The sequence below is a fragment of the Hemisphaericaspora subhashii genome (assembly GCF_019202705.1).
Source record: "Hemisphaericaspora subhashii strain CBS 10753 chromosome Unknown scaffold100, whole genome shotgun sequence".
Taxonomy (NCBI): domain Eukaryota; kingdom Fungi; phylum Ascomycota; class Pichiomycetes; order Serinales; family Debaryomycetaceae; genus Hemisphaericaspora; species Hemisphaericaspora subhashii.
This window is the reverse complement of record NW_026057316.1, coordinates 37,965-49,021: the sequence shown is the minus strand read 5'-3', so window position 1 is coordinate 49,021 and position 11,057 is coordinate 37,965. Positions and strand designations below refer to the sequence as shown.

General features: G+C 36.4%; 5 protein-coding genes across 5 annotated transcripts; 1 reads left to right on the top strand and 4 right to left on the bottom strand. All coding sequences in view use genetic code 12, as the record gives it.

The window, feature by feature from the left end:
• Positions 1 to 222: 222 nt before the first annotated feature.
• On the bottom strand, positions 223 to 1,928 carry J8A68_003463 (uncharacterized protein; the record flags this gene model as incomplete). The annotated part of the gene is made up of 2 exons (XM_049407321.1): positions 223 to 460; positions 1,768 to 1,928. The coding sequence occupies 2 exons, from the start codon at positions 1,926 to 1,928 to the stop codon at positions 223 to 225; spliced, it is 399 nt and encodes a 132-aa protein (XP_049263269.1).
• Positions 1,929 to 1,991: 63 nt separating this feature from the next.
• Positions 1,992 to 3,407, bottom strand: J8A68_003462 (uncharacterized protein; the record flags this gene model as incomplete). Its single annotated transcript, XM_049407320.1, has 1 exon — positions 1,992 to 3,407. The coding sequence occupies one exon, from the start codon at positions 3,405 to 3,407 to the stop codon at positions 1,992 to 1,994; it is 1,416 nt and encodes a 471-aa protein (XP_049263268.1).
• Positions 3,408 to 4,477: 1,070 nt separating this feature from the next.
• Positions 4,478 to 5,638, bottom strand: J8A68_003461 (sulfonate dioxygenase; the record flags this gene model as incomplete). The annotated part of the gene is made up of 1 exon (XM_049407319.1): positions 4,478 to 5,638. The coding sequence occupies one exon, from the start codon at positions 5,636 to 5,638 to the stop codon at positions 4,478 to 4,480; it is 1,161 nt and encodes a 386-aa protein (XP_049263267.1).
• A 508-nt stretch (positions 5,639 to 6,146) lies between these two features.
• Positions 6,147 to 9,922, bottom strand: CTA3 (Cta3p; the record flags this gene model as incomplete). The annotated part of the gene is made up of 2 exons (XM_049407318.1): positions 6,147 to 9,808; positions 9,907 to 9,922. The coding sequence occupies 2 exons, from the start codon at positions 9,920 to 9,922 to the stop codon at positions 6,147 to 6,149; spliced, it is 3,678 nt and encodes a 1,225-aa protein (XP_049263266.1).
• A 505-nt stretch (positions 9,923 to 10,427) lies between these two features.
• Positions 10,428 to 11,042, top strand: GAR1 (H/ACA snoRNP pseudouridylase subunit; the record flags this gene model as incomplete). The annotated part of the gene is made up of 1 exon (XM_049407317.1): positions 10,428 to 11,042. The coding sequence occupies one exon, from the start codon at positions 10,428 to 10,430 to the stop codon at positions 11,040 to 11,042; it is 615 nt and encodes a 204-aa protein (XP_049263265.1).
• Positions 11,043 to 11,057: the final 15 nt, after the last annotated feature.

Here is an 11,057-nt window from a genome sequence, read left to right as displayed (position 1 = left end):
ACAATTGCGTGCCAATCTTGGTAATTCCGTTGTCAATTTTGCAACCAGTCACGTGCTCTCAACAGGAAAAATTCCGGTTTCTAGTATCACAAAATTAGAGCCACCGCAGTTGTGTTCAAGAAAACAAGAGATTACTGTGGAATCAAATCAAGAAATAACGATCAATTTAACATCAGTTGATCTAACAATGCTTAAATTTCTTGTGTAAATGATTTAACAATTTTACATAATTGTATTATCTTCAGAGTTTACCATTTCAAATGATTCAATTCCAGATGATTCTTTTCCACTTCCCATATCTCCACTTCTTTCACTATCAAAGTTTTCGGTACCAACAGTGTTTGGAAGGGTTTCTTCAGCAGTATTACTAAGAGTATCACGGTCACTGATTTCATCAAGATTATCATCTCTAACAGACAAAGCAGCATTATTTTGTACACTCGAAGTTAATGAATCGGTCCTACCAATACACCTGGCATACCAACCTGTTAATTTATTTTATGATTATTATTGAAAACAAGATCATATAAATTCATTAATTGGTGTGCTTAAAAATGGTGAATTTATTGAAATTATTAAAGCATTAGAAAGCTCAAGTTGTATTGCCATTAATGATAATAATAAATTAAAAATTAATAGTGGTATTGGTAATAAATTAATTCAATTGAATGTTAGTTATGATGATATTGTTAAATCTTACTAATTGCTACTTATAAAATCAATTAACGACTCCTTTTATCCACATATGGCATTTCAATAATCGAAACTGTAGTAGTGATTTAATATAAGGTGTTCATTTTTGGGAAAAATGAGTCACATCATATCACGCAGTTCCCGAATTTAGGCTAAATGGGAATATTCCACTAAGGAGAAGTATTCTTTGCTCTCGCGTTTTTACTCTGAATAAAGGCTATAATCTAAGCGAGGAAAATAGCTCAAAGACCAGAATTGATTTATTCAAGCAAGTATAAACGAAAAAGCTAAAAGTGGGAATGTTATGACTTCTCATAGAACTGCAGTTAATTCAATACAGGATGCAGGCTATGCTACGGCAGTGTGCATATTATAGGAACTTAGGTGTAATGAAACAGAGATTGACCAGACTAAACTGTTTACTAAAGCTTTGGAATTCCTACGATAACTACAGTACATATGGAATTACTAGGGGATATGAAGCTCCCCGTCATAGGGACGCCAAGGTTACTTTGTACTTGAGTGGCTATAACCACAGTGTTTAAGTCGTACAACAAGTACTGAATGCGCGATAGGCTGCGTTTAAGTATTGTGAGTTGATTGTGTCGTATGTGTTAGCTCATCGGCAACCAGTAATACGGATTACTTTTCTCATCCTCTTGTCAGTGTCTCTCTCAAACCCTTTATATAATTTATAACTTAATGTATTGAGCCATTGAATAAGCCCAGCAAGAATATTCAAACCGTTTTTAGCACGAGTTCTATTTCGTTACTTTACAGTAGCCAGTTTGTATACTGTATATTCTATTGAATCATAAAACAGTAATAGTTGTCAGTAATGTTTCACGCATTTCATTTCTACAACCATGTATTCTGTGTTCAATAAAAATAAGAGCTATTTCTTGTAGATGCCTTACTGCCCAAGGTGCCTATGGAATTTAATTATAGCTTGCAGATTTTCATTAATATTAACTAAACTAAACAAATAAATATGCTACTAGTATAATACATAATTCTCATTAAGACTTCTTTTTAAATATCTCACCATAGGATGGATCAGAATACTTAGCATACGCTGCCATAGTCATTCTACGGAAAGTCTTACCCCATTTGATAAACACAATAAAACTACCATTAATAAGAATTGATAACATAAACATAAGCCAAGTAGTCAAACTAAGTCCACATCCTTCCAACCAATCTTCAAATACAAAACAGAAAATCATACCAATCATATTTCTTACAAAAAGAATAAAAACAATACTCTCACTAGCAAGGTTATGATAACAATCAACCGCTTAAGTTAAACATATAGCCCCAGAAGCGCCCATGGCAACACCCAAAAGTCCTTGTCCGATAACAACAGATATAGCCCAATGTGCTTCATAATAAGATCCTAATCCATATGCCAACAATCCACCAGCATTAGTAATTGTAGGGATTATCATAGAATATAATCTGAATTCAGGCTCCAAAATACCATTGTTCCTTCTTGCCAACCAAATTGAAGAATGATCAACGACATAACCTCCACAAACCATCCCGATTACACTTCCTCCAAATGCACCCAAGTTCGTTAATCCAACTCCATTGGCTGAGAAATTATAAGGTGGTTCACCATAGATTATTGATTGGGTGTTACCGATTAAAGATAACCACATCATTTGAGCCCCATAGACTAATCCACCCCAAACTACCGCTGGGAAGGAATATAACAAGAATGGTCTTGAGAAGATCAAGAACCAGGATCTTACATCATTGCTGTCAGTTTGAATGAGTTTCATACGTTCTTTGTAAGCTTTCTTGGGAATAGATTCGTCGATTGAATTCTCATCACTATCTTCATCTCCTCCTGCTGCCCCAACTTCCAATATCAGGGTAACGACGTCTAATTCCTTTGATTTTACTGCTTTGATGACTTCTTCCTCGAATTCTTCTTCTGCAGCATGATCACGTCTAAAAGAAGTGTTTTCCATCGTAAATGCCAAAAAGATAAATAATGCAACATAAATGATAATTTGAATATAATAACACCATCTCCAACCTAATGCGTCAACAACATATCCAGCAGCTACTGGACCCAAATAACTCCCAGCATAAAGGGAAAGAATGACCAAAGAAAAAGCAGTCGATCTTTGATGTTGGAAATAAATATCAGTAGCGGTGATTTCCGCTAATGTATCAACAGGGGCAGCAGCAAATCCTCCAAATGCTTGAAATAAATAAATCGATCCAATTGAATTCGCTCTTGATCCGAGCGCGCATCCAATAATACCAATAATCGTACATGACAAATATACGAATCTTTTACCCAATTTTAATGCCGTAGGTTGAATAAGTAAACATCCAACACCAAGAAATAAAAAGCAAAGTGCAACACTAATAGTCAATTCATTCAAAGTGACACCTAATTCATCCATGAATATTCCAAATAATGGACCGTAGAAATTTGTTGTTACTGCAAACATAAAACACCAAATCCAAACCAAAAAGAATTGAAAATGTTTCTTTAATCTACTCCATCTTAATGGATCATTGATGTTGTTTGAGGGTTGAGGTAATAAGATGACATTATCATTTAAATCATTCTTTTTGACATGTAATCCTCCGGTAATATCAATCAATTGGACAGTACCTGGAATGATCTCAATATCTGAGGTAGAAGTAATTGGGTGTTTCTCTATATCAGATGTACTATGTTCACCTGATGACATGTTTGTATTTGTATTTGCTATTTACTGCTTTGTAAGTCTATTGAAGATTCAAGATAAAGCGGAGGAACCACATCTTCTTTTATATTGCTCTTGTGGTATAGTCTTGGTGTTGGATGGGGAGGGGTATTAGCGAGAGATTTCTCCCCATCTATAATTAGTGAACTTTAAATTAAAGATTTAAATTGGCAATCATTTTAGATTATTCTTCTATTTCTCTTAATTTCCGGGAGATTTTTCTAGAGTGAGGCGCGGCTGGAGTTACTTTCTGCATAAGCGGATTTCCGTTATTGTTCATTGATGCATCAGTTTCTTCCTTCTATTGTTCTCTTCTATTGGCGAAAACTCGTGAACATAGAACAGATTGCGTCTCGAAGGTCTTTTGTTGTAAAGACATTACTCGCATACGACTTCTAAATCAGGAAATAAGGTTTTACCCCTACTACGGGAGAGGAGACCTGGGGAAAGTGCGGGATCAAATTCCCCCCCTCCCACTCACTCAAATCTCTCTTACTTTTCTTATGAAAGCTTTATAAACTAAGGCGTAACCCTTCTCATAAGGTTGTCTGGTGGCGAAGGGAGAATTATACCTAATGTGAACAGTTCGCCTCAAAATAAAAATAATTGTTGGGCATTCTTTGGGTTTCTTTAAAATTTTCATACAAATTTGATGATAAATTCAATAACCCTGGAGAACCATTAAAGAGAGACAACAAAAGTAGCAATCCAATATCCAGGATTTTATATAAAGGGTTTACAAATACTAGCTTCTTAAAGCAGTCTTTCATTTTATAAAAGTCAATAGTGTTTAGCGTATTCCTTTAACTGGAATAATGACACAAAATTAGAACAAGGTCAAAAAGGTAAATATTTTTTTAATAGCTAATCATACCTTAGGCATAGATATATAGTCCTAGCAATTGCTCTTAGGGGAGAAGATGAAAAATAAGAAAGTCAATTTACAGAACCAAGTCTTTTTGAAAACCATAATATCCACAATATAATATTTTAAGAACACGAATAATAAAATCTAAAACTATTTAACAACAGAAACAAATAAATATCTAAATTACTTAGGTTGGCTTGATTGAACCCAAAGCAGCTTGCACATCACCAGGAGTGTACTCTTCCTTGTTATAATCTTTGATATCCAGAATCGGACGTTCACCAAGAACGGAAACTCTGTAAGCATGTCTAACAAAACCATCTTCAGTATCGAAAATAGCAGTATGAGAAACACCACTATTATGGAAGAAAGCAACTTTCTTTCTGTTACCACCTTCCCAAGAAACTCTTAATTGTAAATCATGAGCAGTGACAATATGGTTATGTAAGAAATCTAATAAGAAATCAGATTCTTCTTTCTTGAGTTCAACAATTCTACGACCGAAAGCTTTGTTAATAAAAAGACTCTTTTCACCAGTTACTGGATCGAGTCTCACTAATGGATGGATATTAGAAACAGCTTTTCTTCTTTCAACACCACCTTGGAGGGTTGAGTTAGCAGCTTGATCTTCAGAAGTATGTAAAACATGTAAACCTTCTAATCTCTTTTGGAAAGCTGGAGATAATCTCTTATAAGCTTCGACAGTATCAGCAAAGACAGTGTCACCACCTTCACCAGATTCAAGAACTTGGAAAATAGTGAATTTAGATGGAGTGATTTCATAAGAAACATCAGAATGGAAACCAACATTGGTAGTCTTGTGAGCGAAAATTTTCTTTAATTCACCTTCTTGTGGTCTTCTATAGGTGATATGTAATTCTGGATGACCCTTTGGAGCACCAGAAGATGGATGAATGTGTAAGTTACCAAAATATTTACCGAATTCAGTAACAAATCCTGGACCTTTATCAGCAAAGTCTTGATCGTTGAAAACCAAAACTTTTCTTTGTGCAAGCAATAAAGCTAATTCATCTTTACCCTTATCAGTTAATTGCGATAATTGAACACCATCAACTTCAGTACCAAATTTAGGAGTTACTTTTTTGATAGTAATATCTTTATCTTTAGGGAATAAGTTTGGGAAGCTTGGGTCAGCTCTGAGTGCTGGATCATCATGTTTTTGAAACTTCAAAGGTGGAAGCTTTTGGGATGGATCCCAAGTAGGTAAGAATTCTGGATATCTAGCTTGGTCTCTGTTCTTCTTGTTAATGACCAAGACACCATCAGCATCGACTTCATCAAAATCCTTATTGTAGTGAATATCGGAGTTACCAAAAGTTTGATTCATTTTTTATTGTTGTGTGTGTATTTGCAAGGTTATCTAAGAATAGTGTTTCTAGAATGATGAAGAAAAACTAGGAAAGACAGACAGATGTAAAAGGGGATATTTCATTCTATTTAAATACTATTTTAATTTGGTGGTGGTTTCGAAAAGGGTCACCATTAAACGTCGGGATTATCCCGAACATTAGCAGCCATAGTTTTGACAATTGCGTGCCAATCTTGGTAATTCCGTTGTCAATTTTGCAACCAGTCACGTGCCATCTACAGGAAAAAATCCGCTTTCTAGTATCACAAAGTTGGAGCCACCACAGTTTTGTACAAGAAAACAAGAGATTTCCTAACTGTGGAATCAAATCAAGAAATAACATCAGTTGATCTGACAATGCTTAATTGCTTGTGTAAATAAATTAACAATTTACATCATTTGTATTTTTTTAAACTAAAAAAAAATGAAAGAATACAATATAAAACTAAAACAAAAACTTAATTTAAAATTAACTTATCAACGGACATCATGCATTATCTAACAAATAATTCGTTGCAGCTTCTAAATTCCAATTTTCTTTCGTCAATGCACCAATAGCAGTCTCTTCATCGAAACCCATTCCAACTAATTCTTGAATGGCATATTTATTACTTCCGTTGTTACTATTATTTTGTTGACTTTCTTGTTCAGCAGGTACAGGAATACCAGTTTCAGGTTGGGCATTTCCGAAACCGGCAAATAACTGTTCCCATTCATCGTTTCCTTCCGGCGTTGAAGCAGTATTAGCCGCGGAAAAGTCTGGGGCATTAGAATTAGAAAATTCATTTGAGAGACCACCAAATTCTTCATCTCCAAACTCATCTGCTTGATTATCTTCTTGTGCATCTTCTAAATCATTGAATTCATCAGCAAATAAATCTTGTTGATTGACTTCTGGTGTTGCTGGCTGCAAATTGTCAAAAGCACTATCAAAATCATCAAAACTAGGTTTCATAATTGGCAGCTCTTCAGTAGCAACGTGCGGCTCTTCAACTGACTTTTCTTCTTCATCAATGTTTGGTTCAGGAAGAGCATCCACCATTGCTTCGGTTTCTTCATCCGACGAATCACTTTCTTGAATTTCAAGTTCTCGAATTGGAGGGAATTCTTCATTAGCACCATTTGGAGAGTTTACATCTTCAGAGTTTACCATTTCAAATGATTCGATTCCAGATGATTCTTTTCCACTTCCCATATCTCCACTTCTTTCACTATCAAAGTTTTCGGTACCTGCAGTGTTTGGAAGGGTTTCTTCAGCAGCATTACTAAGAGTATCACGGTCACTGATTTCATCAAGATTGTCATCTCTAACAGACAACGCAGCATTATTTTGTACACTTGAAGTTAATGAATCGGTCCTTTGAACACCTACCAATACACCTGGCATACCAACCATACCACCAGCAATACCAACATTAGCTCCTTGAGGATATTGGAATTCTGAATTACTTGGGGAAGTAATTGGGGTTTCATTTTCATCCACATTGTCAGTAGCTACAGAAGAAGTTGCATTTGTGAAATTATCTGCTGGTTCATTAACACCCAAGTCTGGGAATCTTTTGTTTACATCTTCAACATCTGCCACACTTCCAGCTTCAACGTCAGGAATTTCACGAGATTGAACTTCATTTCCTGATTCATTTTGTTCTTGTTGTTCAGTAATTGTATGATCATCACCTGTTTCAGTTGCAACAATGCCACCAATTGCAGCTCCAGCAAGAGCACCAATACCAACACCAGCAGCAGCGGCAGCAGAAGCCGGTAAAGCTATTCCTGGACTAGGTGCAGTTGGCTTCTTAAGTTCAAGCTCTCTTGCTTTTTCCTCCAAATCTCTTTGTTCCCTTTCGGCAGCCAATCTTTCCCTTTCAGCATTGTCTAAATCAAGCTGTAACTGTTTATTGGAGTTTTCAATTTCAATAACTTTATTCTTCAATTCTTCAACCTTAACAATAGCAACTTGCACTTGTGATTTCTTAACTGAGACTTGATTTGATAATCCTTGATATTCCGATTGTTTTGATGCAGTTTGGTTTTCAAGTTCTGCAATCTCAGCATTCAAGGTTCCTAACTTTTCCTTTAAGGATCCGTTTTCTTTTTGTAATTCCTCTAATTGTAATTGCTTTTCATTAAATTCAGTAGTTAATGAGTTCAATTTCGCTTCAGCAATTGATGCTTCTGATCTCAAAGCTTCAGTCCCTTCCTTAGCAGCTGCCAAACTTGCTTCAACTTGCTCAACTTGTTTCACTTCATTTTCATAAGAGACTCTAAATTGTTTCAACTTGTTATCAATTTCAACCTTAACTGATAAAATTCTTGCAAGTTCTTGTTCGGCTCTAGTTTTCTTTTCATGTAAGTTTGTTGTTTGAGTAGCAAGTGATTTGATTTGGTTAGATACATTGGCAATATCTGTAGTGGCTTGTGATAATTGTCCAGAAATAGCAGGATCAGCTAATAAATCTTCATTAGTGTTTGCAGTTTGTGGTGGTGGTGGAGCAGCAACAACTTCATTACTAACAGATGGAGGTACAAATCCCGGAGTGAGAGATTTCGGAATTGGAGTAGCTGCCTTTTTGGGTGGAGGTGGAACATTTCTCAATGCATCATAATTCACAACCTTTTGATCTCTTGAAGCAGTGACTTGTGGCGACATTGATGCCGATTCAGGACCTGGGGCAGGAGACGTTGCATCTTCCAACAAGAGACTCTCTTGATGATTTTCTTCTGTAGGAGTGGACGCTTTATTTTTTTCTAATAATGATTGGCCAAACTGGGACGTTGGTCTGAAAGATCCAGTTAAAGTGGAACGAACCTTTGGTGGTTCTATAGGTCTACTTAAATCTGAACTAGAAGCCCTTTGCTGAAGAACCGGTTGTGGAGAAGCCGAAGAAGCTGCAGCAGCAGCAGGGTTGGGTTTTGGGACAGAGCCAAATATATCTGCCAAGTCATCTAAAGATGACTTTGGAACCTGAGCTTGAGTAACAATGACAGGTTCAGATGTAGCTTGAACACGTGGTTGGGAAAAATTTTGTGTTGCTGGTGGAACAGGAACTGACTGAGATGGAATTTGTTGTTGCGCTGGAACTTGACTCTTTAAAGAACTGAGTAATGCATCTGGAACTATATTGGGTAATTTGTCACCAGCTAATTTCTTGTTGACTAAAAATAAAGCAATTGAAAATTCCAACTTTGTAAATATACCAGTATTTTGAATATCAGATAAATCCCAAATTGTTGCCAAATCTTGTTGATTTAAATTAGATGTCATTAAAAAGTTTGCAACTTGATCTGGATTTAAATGACCAACATTATCTTTATCAAGATTATTGAAAATTGAATCATATTGTTGTTTCATAGCTGGAGACACATTCCATTCATTGTCAGTAGCTGGAGCATTTCTAATGGATGGATGTCTTATAGCAGTCTGCTGGGAATTAATAGATCCAAGGGAAGCCTGACGCATTTGAGGAGTATGTGCCAAACTTGAAGGCTCAACAGACTGCCAAACAGATTCAGGTAAGGCAACAGGTAATTGTTTGATTTGTCCGCTTAATAAACCTTGAATTAAATGCATGGCAATTGCAAAACTTCCAACATTCAACTGTCCGGTATTATATCTATCTACCAATGCCCAAATTTGTCCCAAAACTGGTGTTGGCAACTTTGCTTTCAAAAATATATCTCTAGCTTGAGGTCCAGCTAAATTACCTTCAACTGATCCAACTGTTTTTTCAAATAATTGAGAGAATTTTTGGAAATCGGTTGGGCTGACTGGGGTAATTGGGTCTTGTGGAATGATAGAAGTAGGCTGTGTTGACATGAAAGAACTATTAGTGGATTGAGGTTGTAATTGAAGATTCAAATTTGCAAATTTCGGGAGAGGACCAGGAACATCACCCAAACCAGGAACAGGACGTTGACCTGCTTGTATATAACCAATCAATCTCATTGCATAGCAAAATCCAAATTGAGATAAGAACCCCAAATTGTTTGGATCAGCAATTTGCCAAATCTCACCTAAAATTGCTGGAGGTAATCCGGATTTTTCAAATGTAGATCTTGATTTTTCACCAGTAATGACTCCTGTATTGTCGGGATCCAAGGATCTGAATAATTGGGTATATAACATCTTCTCCTCTGGGGTAAGACCCACTTTGAAAGTAGGTGTTTCTGGAAGGTTAGGTTAGTATTAATAATCAATTAAAAAAAGTGAATCAATATTCTGGTAACCAAAGAATTGAATAACATACCCAGTGTGACACTCATGACTCAATTGTATAAAGGGTTTTGAATATGAAGTTGGTTAGATTTGAAAGTTGGTGGTCTTGTTGTTGATCTGGCTGATTAAAAACGGAAACGAGCGGATTAAATTGGACAACTTTTTGAAATCTTAACACGACCCCTATTCTTTTATTATGGTAGAACCTCAAAGAGTTTAATACAGCAATTTTCAAAACAATTTCAAAGTAAAAGTCTCTTCTCAACATTAGTATCTCCTAAGGAGACCACGAGAGAGAAATTTGTTGCTTGCAGAACCGTAGAATAGGGTGAAACATATACATAACACTCCCATACCTAAACAATACAGAATATGTCGTTTGAGAAATGTCGTAACTGCAGAAATGTCTCCTTCTTACCGATGACCTCTGTAGCATTTTTTTTTTCAAAATTTTCTTTCCCCCATCGCTAATTGAATTCAATACAATTAAAGGAAAAGAATTCAACATCTTCCCCTTTTATAATATATTCCAAATACAATTTAAACTAAACAATGAATAGAGGAAGAGGAGGATTCAGAGGTGGCCGTGGTGGAAGAACCGGTCCCCCATTACAACAAGGTCCCCCAGATACTGTTTTAGAGATGGGGTCATTTATGCATGCTTGTGAAGGAGATATTGTTTGTCGTTCCATTAATGTTAAGATACCATATTTCAATGCCCCAATTTATTTAGAAAATAAATCCCAAGTTGGGAAAGTTGATGAAATTTTAGGTCCTTTAAATGAAGTGTTTTTCACAATTAAACCATCTGAAGGAATTAAAGCTGATTCATTTAAGGAAGGAGATAAATTTTTCATTGGACCTGATAAGTTATTACCATTGGAAAGATTCTTACCTAAGCCAGCAAGTTACGGACCTAAACCAAAGAGAAAGTCTGCTGGAGGTGCCCCAAGAGGTGGCCGTGGAGGTAGTTTTGGTGGAAGAGGTGGAGGCCGTGGTGGTTTCGGAGGTGGTAGAGGTGGAAGCAGAGGAGGCTTTGGAGGTAGAGGTGGAGGTAGAGGTGGATTCAGTGATAGAGGTGGCCGTGGAGGTTCAAGAGGAGGTTCCAGAGGTGGATTTGGTGGAAGAGGAGGTTCTAGAGGAGGTTCTAGAGGAGGTCGTTTCTAGACAAATTTTGTACCA